This window comes from Otolemur garnettii, unplaced genomic scaffold (genome assembly GCF_000181295.1).
Source record: "Otolemur garnettii isolate 467f Iridium unplaced genomic scaffold, OtoGar3 scaffold00003, whole genome shotgun sequence".
Lineage (NCBI taxonomy): Eukaryota > Metazoa > Chordata > Mammalia > Primates > Galagidae > Otolemur > Otolemur garnettii.
The window spans coordinates 34,581,893-34,590,043 of NW_003852398.1; the positions used below are offsets into that span (position 1 = coordinate 34,581,893).

Genomic DNA, 8,151 nt, shown 5'->3' on the forward strand with positions numbered 1-8,151 from the left:
AGCGGTGGAAAGACTATGGTTGGAGAGTCTGAGATGGGGCTGCCCTAGAAAGCGCCGCGTCTGCGCGGGGAGATCGCGAGCGCCCAGTTCTCCACTTTGGCCAACAGCGGCGCCCAGAGTCCACGCTGGGAAACTGCAGCCTCTGCTGCTTCAGTTTCACCACTATGATAATTATCATTGCGTGCCTAACTGAAAAAGCCATGTTTGTATGTTCCTATATTTAATAACAAATTATAAACCTAGCTCTAAGGCACTTTTCTCTTGTTTCAAAATTTTTAGAAGTATTACATTGAGTTTTTATGCAAAACTACTTATATTGGTCCACTTTTTCCACCATTCTGCAAACATACCTTAAACTCTTAGGTAGTGATAATTATTGTCAGTGGCAATATAATGAGGAATAAGATGCATGTCTTGCCCTCAGAGAGTTCAAAGTCTAATTATTTAACAAATTTGTTTCTCTTTACTAGCCATCATATTTTGAAATGATTTTTATCCTCCTTTCACTGATTCCTATGATATCCCACTAACATTTCCAGGTAATTAATACTGTTTCATATTACATATATTAGGGAACATCAGTACTGTTGAAAACTACTTGGTAAATTTGGTATTAGTCTCCAAACGTCTCTTCCTGATATGGAGACTCTTTATAAAAATAATTTATCTTTACTTTTATGACTACTTCAAGAAGTAGTCATTGGCGTATACTGCCCATATGATGTAGCCAAAGGATGCTATGCCATACTAAGTTCCTCTTCTTCATATCGCAAATTATTTGGCTTATGTCATACATTTTACAGTACACAAATTCATTCTTAAATGTTACTGGGGAAATGTTTATGCATTCTACACTATAGGTCCTCAGTCACTGATATTTCTTGGATATTCTAGTAGATTTCATTACTTTTCTACCTATGTCCCTACATTATACTAAAGTAATGACTTTGGAATTATTGGCATAAAGCTCACAGTAACTTTATTTACACAAATTTACTGAATATAGTGACAATGGTCTAACCTTTTTTATTCCATTCATTGAATTAAAGAAATTAGCCAACATTTTAAGAAGGAGTTTGGATTTTCTTTCCTACCAGGACAACTTCCCTCACAGTTTTAAAAATTGCCAAGTGTCAATAATACAGTTGTCCCCTTGAATGACTCCACACTGAAATGCTACAGAAAGTATGAAGTCAATTCTCACTAGACGACATAAGCAACAAACACTGCAACACTACACAAGATTGTTTTCATTAACAACAAAAGTTTTCTTGTGTCTTCCACTTTCAAATCAGATTTTAGCTTTTTTCCAAATGCTACAAGAAGGAATACACAAATTGTGTAGTCTGCACTGAATTCCTTTTTTGTTTTGTTTTGTTTTCAGAGACGCAGGTCTCATTCTGTCACCCATGCTGGAATGCAATGGTATGAGCATAGCTCTCTGCTGCCAAGTGCTCCCTGGGCTCAAGCAATCCTCAGGCTGAAGCCTCCCAATTAGCTGGGACTACAGGGTTTCACCACACCACTTGGATATATATAAAAAAATTTTTAAGGCTATATAGTCCAGGCTGATCTTGAACTTCTGGCCTCAAGCGACCTTCCAGCCTCAGCCTTACTAGTTGCTGAAACTATACCTGGGTGGCACCATGTCCAGCCCTAGACTGATCATTTTTAATTGAGTAGTTCAGCTTGTTTAGAAATTGTGTATTTGAAGCTTTTGTTCTTAAAATCAACATTCCCAAGCTCACAATTTCATATGGTTGTACTACTGAAAGAGGCTGTTTGAACTCTATTAAAATATGTTCTTTTGTACCTTACATAATCGCTTTCAACAATTTAAAATGACATTTTATTTCAGATCTGAGTTTGTTGATTTTGGTTTTTGTTTGGTGGGAGGAATGCCTATTCTAGGTTTTAGATTTCATGTCTCTATTGGTATTGGGCCTGGGTGACCACTGACACACACATTCAACATTTAGGAACCAGTCTCACTTCCCACCAAGATCCACCCTTTAAGTTGGTTCATGTTCTGAAAGATGGCAAGAAGTAGTAAAGTTCTGAAGGATATGGATGCAGAAGCAGGGGTCAGGAAAGAGGTTTAAAGTGAAGAAATCTTCCAAAGCCTAGTTATAGGATCAAACCCTAAACATAATTACAAATTCTGGGATGCATTTTACTTTTACTAAGTTGGTATAAGTATTTACAAGTCTGAATAATTTTCTTGAAGCTCTAATTTTCCTTTAGCTCTAATAATTTTCCTGAAGCTCTAATATGTATATACACACACGCGTGCATGTATGATACACACACACACACACACACACATGCACATGTACGATAGCAGTTTTTTCATTAAGATGTATAGGTAGATACTTCTTAAGTTGAATGAGTGACAATAAGAATAAAATAGTGGAAGGCTTATAAATCTTGTTCAAGCCTTTCAAAAGCAAATGAACAACTTATAACTATTATAATTCAATTTGAGAGTAATACTGCTAAAATAAACCCAAACTTTGTGGTATGCCTTAAAAAATATTCTTAACCATCTCACAATACTTTTTCAAATTTATGCCAAATAAAGTCCCTCTGCAAAATAAGATTAAACAAAGAACTGAACTCACCTGAGCAAGAGCACCTTCATCCTTACATTCATGAAAATCTATGGATGTTAACAAAGAATCACTTTTCTCACAGCTTTCCTGGCTGATGAGCATGTCAGCATAGTTGGGCTGAGGAAAGATTAGGTGGCTCTTTCTGGAGTCTGCAGTGAGGGAGACCTCATGGGAATAGGTCTGAAGGAAAGCCTGTACCTCATCAACACCCACAAAGCGTGTGGCAGGCATGCCCACCAACCTGCCACCTCCAGAAGCCTGGAGCAAGCGTGACTTGTGCCAGCGTACCAGCCTGAACCCCAAAAGCACAAGGACAAAGGTGAGGAAGATGCAGGAGACCACTGCCACAGCCACCACCAGGTACAGAGTGAGGCCAGAATCGTCTGGGTTGTCTGAAGGCTTGAGACTGCCCAGGTCGGCCAGGACTTCAGGAATACTGTCAGCCACAGCCACAGTGAGAGTGACGGAGGCTGAGAGAGGGGGCTGGCCGTGGTCCTGGACCACCACTACTAGGCTCTGCTTTAGCGCGTCTCTGTCCAGCAGGGCCCGTACAGTTCGCACCTCACCTGAGTGCAGACCCACGGAGAAAAGCCCTGGCTCACTGGCCTTGAGCAGGCGATAGGATAGCCAGGCATTCTGGCCTGAGTCTCTGTCTACCGCCACCACCTTTGTTACCAGGTACCCGGGTTCTGCTGAGCGGGGTGTCAGCTCTACACCAGTGGAACCATCTGTGGGGAGGGTGGGATACAGGATCTCAGGAGTGTTGTCATTCTGGTCCAGTACAAACAACTTCAGCGACACGTTGCTGCTGAGTGGAGGGTTTCCACTGTCGCTGGCTGTCACCAGTAACTGCAAGTCTCGGATCTGCTCATAGTCGAAAGATTGCAGTGCATACAAAACACCTGTGTCCGAGTTGATGGAGACAAATGATGATAGGGGCGCCCCCTGGAGGGTGTTCTCAGTCACTGAGTAAGTGACCTGAGCGTTTTCCTGGCTGTCCGGGTCGTGTGCAGTCAATGAGAAGATGGAGGCACCTCTCAGGTTGTTCTCTGGGATATAGGCTGAGTAGGAGGCATGAGGGAAAGTAGGCGGGTTGTCGTTAATGTCTGCCACTTGCAGGGCAATGTGAGTTTCAGTAGAAAGAGGCGGAGTTCCTAGATCTGAGGCCATCACTGTGATATTGTAGATAGAGACTTTTTCTCGGTCCAAATATTTCCACGTTACCAACCTATAGTAGTTATCTATTGACTTTTCTAACTTGAAAGGTAAATTCTCATCTGTGTAACAGTCAACTTGGCCATTCTTCCCAGAGTCTTGGTCATGCACATTCAAGATGGCAATTACTGTTCCAGGAGGAGAATTTTCCAACACTGGGCTAAACAAAGATGTAATGATCACTTCGGGTCTATTATCATTTACATCTTCCACTAAAACGAGCACTTTGGTCCTCCCCAGAAGCGCCCCTACATCTTCAGCTTGTATTTCCATTTCATAAAATGAACATTCTTCATAATCTAGACTTTTTGCTGTTGATATCTCCCCAGTTTTTTCATTAAGTTGGAATAACAGAGATTGTTTTTCATTAATTTTCCGGAATTTATATGCCACCTTTCCATTGGCTCCCTCATCTGGGTCGCTGGCTGCTACAGTAAGCAGCTGGGTGCCCGGCGGCACGTTCTCAAGGACTTTCACTCTGTAAATAGGTTGAGCAAAAACCGGGGCATTATCATTTGTATCCAGCACTGTCACCTGGATGCGCACTGTGCTCGAGCGACGCGGGTCGCCGCCATCCGAGGCGGTGAGGACCAGGTGGTGAGCAGCTTCTTCCTCTCGGTCCAGCGCGCTCTCCAGCACCAGCTCTGGGCTTAAAGTCCCATCGTCTCCAGTTTGCACATCCAGGGAGAAGTGATGATTGGGGCTGAGCTGGTAGCTCTGGAGAGAATTCACGCCCACATCCGGATCAACAGCTTCTGGGAGTGGATAACGTGCTCCAGGGACAGCTATTTCATTAATTTTTACTTCCAGATCTTTGACCTGGAATTTCGGATTATTATCGTTAATATCAGTTATTTCTATTTCTATCCCAAAGAGTTTTCCTCTATCCTCAACCAAGATGTTAATATTTATCAGACACCGGGATCTCCGCGCGCAAAGCTCCTCCCGGTCTATCCTGTCTGCGGTGATCAAGCTGCCACTTCTCGGATTTAGAGCAAAAAGCTGTGTCCTACCTCTGGAGACGATGCGGATTCCATGTTTCACCAGTTCCCAGGGCTCCAGTCCCAAGTCCTTGGAGATATTACCCACGAAGGAGCCTTTGTCCGTCTCTTCTGGCACGGAGTAGCGAATCTGTCCAGTCCCGAAATCCCATAGCGTCCCCAGCACCGCGCACAGCAGGATCAGCTGGCTGCCTCCTCCGTGATTCTTCAGAGCGGCCATTGTTACTCACTGCAGAATTCTTTCAGAATCTTCGCTGTTGCATATATGTATTGTTTAGGTTTTTGCCGCAGCAATGGAGATCATAATCTTACAGAAAGGCGGAGTGCGACAAAGTAGGTAAGGAGTTTCGCTGCAGCCCAGCAGTTGCTTTGTGGGATCTGCTGGTCTTTGCGATGTGTAAGCCCTGAGTATTGGATGGCATTTTGGTTGCATTTCTCTCCCAGTAGGGCAACAGCGGCGCTTAGAGTCCTAAGCAGTTATTGCACTTAGATACAGATCACTTCATATGTAATACTGCTTGGAATACTGTGAAAAAAAAAAAATACTACTTGCTTTTAATTGACTTGTTTTGAATTTGTTTAATTCCCCCTAAATGAATATTTTAAAAGAAATTACCAAGGAGAGTGGGATGAAGTGGGGTGCTTTTATTAAGTATTAAATGATCAGATTGTTGGGTTAGCATTCCATTACATTACATTTCTGGAATACATTCACTCCTAAAAAATATAATTTCATTTCTGTCGTGCTGTAAGCTTTCTTGTAAATATCTTCAATGTATATTATCAAATAAATAAGAACTCCAGGTGTCACTTGAAATGAACTTTAGGAGAATACAACTGGCCTATTTGAGATGATTTACTTAGAAGTTGTTTTATTTGTTTTAAACTAATTAACCATGATAGAAGCTTTCTATAGAGTTGTTGTTTTTAAATCTTCTTTCTGAATACTATTTTTATGACACATTGATGTTGTTAAGTAACTCTTGAGAAATTTTAATAGAATATATGTTTTACAACAGCAGTTTATGAAAAATTATATATTGTTTTGCTATTTTATTTCAATTATTTGTATTTTTCTGTTTGAATAGAAAGTACTTGAAAGACACAAGGGCGTATTCAACAGAAAGTCAATCTCCATCTCATTCCTTCCGCCAAAGAGAGATGATTATATTCTTTTAAGCCTACATCAGTTTGTCAATTAAAGAAGCACAAAATGAAAGGAACACATTATGATTACTAAGAAGTCAAACAATAAACGTGACCAGAAAAAATATCTCTTTTCTTCAGCAGTTTGTAAAGCGGTCATTAACTGAAGCAGTTGCTTAGGAATACCCAGAAATAGGCTCATATAATGTAGTATGCTCTATTGTATATACTGTATGTGCATATTAGATTGTTGGCTTTGTCTGAAAATTTGAAAAATTCAAGATTGTATTTCTCTCCTAGAGACAGAATGATGAGAACACTACTAGTGTGGAGCTGCAAAGGAGATAGTTAAAAATATACATATTTGAAGTATGTGTAAGAGAAGCAACAGAGGCAAGGCAGTTTATCTTTTCTTTGATGGAGGGGCCAGTTGAATGAAATTCGACATATATTAACCCTGAAAAAACGTATGCTGCAAGGGAACAGAACCTGCTTTTTCCCTTCTCATGAACATAATGGATCTTTTGCTACACAAAATGATCACATACACACACATACACACACACATGTGCACACACATTGCAGAAAATTACAAGGGGTCCATGCCTATAAAAATCCAGTTCATGATACCTTATTCTAGGAGCTTTTGAAACAAAAAGGATTAGTACGGAAATCATGCCAGTTAAATTAGTGAAGGTAACTGGGCATGGGGGCTCACACCTGTAATCCCAATGCTTTGGGAGGCCAAGCTGGGAGGATTGCCTGGGGCCAGAATTTTGAGACTAGCCTGAGTAACATAACAAGAAGCTATTTCTACAAAACAAACCAACCCAACCAAACAAACAAAACTAAAGAAATTAGTCAGGTAGGATGTTACTAGTCTGTAGTCTTAGCTAGAGGAGGTGGGAGGATCACTTGAGTCTAGGAGTTCTGGAGATTGGGGAGAGCTATAACAGCACTGTACTCTACCCTGGGTGACAGAGTGAGACCCTATCCCAAATAAAAGTGAACAAAAATATCTAGTTTTATCTTAGATTCCTTTGCTTTAAAGGTTTATTTAAATGAGGATTGTTACATTTATAGCATGGCCAAACTGAAAAAATGTTCATCATAAAGTAGGAAACAGGAAGAAAAAAGTGTAGAAAAATCTCATTCACTTTTTAGGACAGAGCCATTAACATTGTCTAATGTATTCACTTTGTAGGTAAAATGATCATTAGTTTTAAATCTGAGTATCAGAGAGAACTCCTATATGCTATCAGATTGCTCCTACTTCACTCCTCCTTTGAAGAATGGTACAACAACTTTTTAACACACTATAACTTTCTTAAGGGCCAGGCATGGTGGTTAACACCTGTAATCCTAGCATTCTGGGAGGCCCAGGCTTGGATTGCCAGAGCTCAGGAGTTCAGGACCAGTCTGAAGCAAGAGTTAGATCCATGTCTCTAAAAATAGCCAGGTGTTGTGGAGGGCACCTGTAGTCCCAGCTACTCAGAGGCTAGAGAATTGATTGATGGCTTGGTACCCATAGCACAGCGGTTACAGCATCAGCCAGATGCTCAAGCCCAGCCGGGGCCAGCTAAACAACAATGACAACTGTAACAAAAAACAGCTGGGCGTTGTAGCAGGCACCTGTAGTCCCAGCTCCTTGGGAGGCTAAGGCAAGAGAATTGCTTAAGCCTAAGAGTTTGAGGTTGCTGTGAGCTGTGATGCCATGGCACTCTACCGAGGGTGACATAATGAGACTCTGTCTCAAAAAAAAAAAAAAAAAGAGAATTGCTTGAGCCCAAGAATTTGAGGTTGCTGTGAGCTATGATGCAATCACACTCAACCCCAAGGCAACTGAGTGAGACTCTGTCTAAAAAAAAAAAAAAAAAAACTTTCCTAAAACAACTCAGGAGATCTGAAAATTGTCTATTTTCTTGTGACTATGTATATCTTTCTGTGAAACAAAGAACTGGGTAGACAATGAGAAGTAGGAAACTCACCTGACAGGAAGTTGAGTCACTGGAATCACAAAGTGGAAATAAGGCCCCAGATGGATCACCACAAAGTATGTCTTGTCCTGAACTCAGTTGCTCACTACTTTTTAGAAAATTAAACTCCGTCTTTCCGGTGTGTGCAACGCACAGATTGTAGGAATAAGGCAAAGTGCCCTCGCTGTAGTTGGGGGGAAC

The 8,151-nt window shown here is 41.1% G+C and overlaps 2 protein-coding genes across 5 annotated transcripts in view; both read right to left on the minus strand.

Annotated features, from left to right (window-relative positions):
* LOC100943920 (protocadherin gamma-C4) overlaps positions 1–8,151 on the minus strand; it is a 187,732-nt gene that overhangs the window by 115,019 nt on the left and 64,562 nt on the right. Inside the window, exon 1 of one of the 4 annotated variants that reach the window (XM_012808315.2) lies at positions 2,622–5,066. The exons of the other annotated variants lie outside the window; for them this stretch is intronic. Coding sequence (XP_012663769.1) covers positions 2,622–5,048 — 2,427 coding nt within the window. The 5' untranslated portion in view covers positions 5,049–5,066. Of the gene's footprint in view, positions 1–2,621; positions 5,067–8,151 lie in introns of those variants that run through there. 4 annotated transcript variants of the gene reach the window in all.
* The window catches only part of LOC111725982 (protocadherin gamma-B4-like), a 2,474-nt gene continuing 2,225 nt past the window's right edge, over positions 7,903–8,151 (minus strand). Inside the window, exon 2 of the mRNA XM_023514329.1 lies at positions 7,903–8,147. Within this exon, the coding sequence (XP_023370097.1) occupies positions 7,903–8,147 (245 nt within the window). The remainder of the gene's footprint in view (positions 8,148–8,151) is intronic.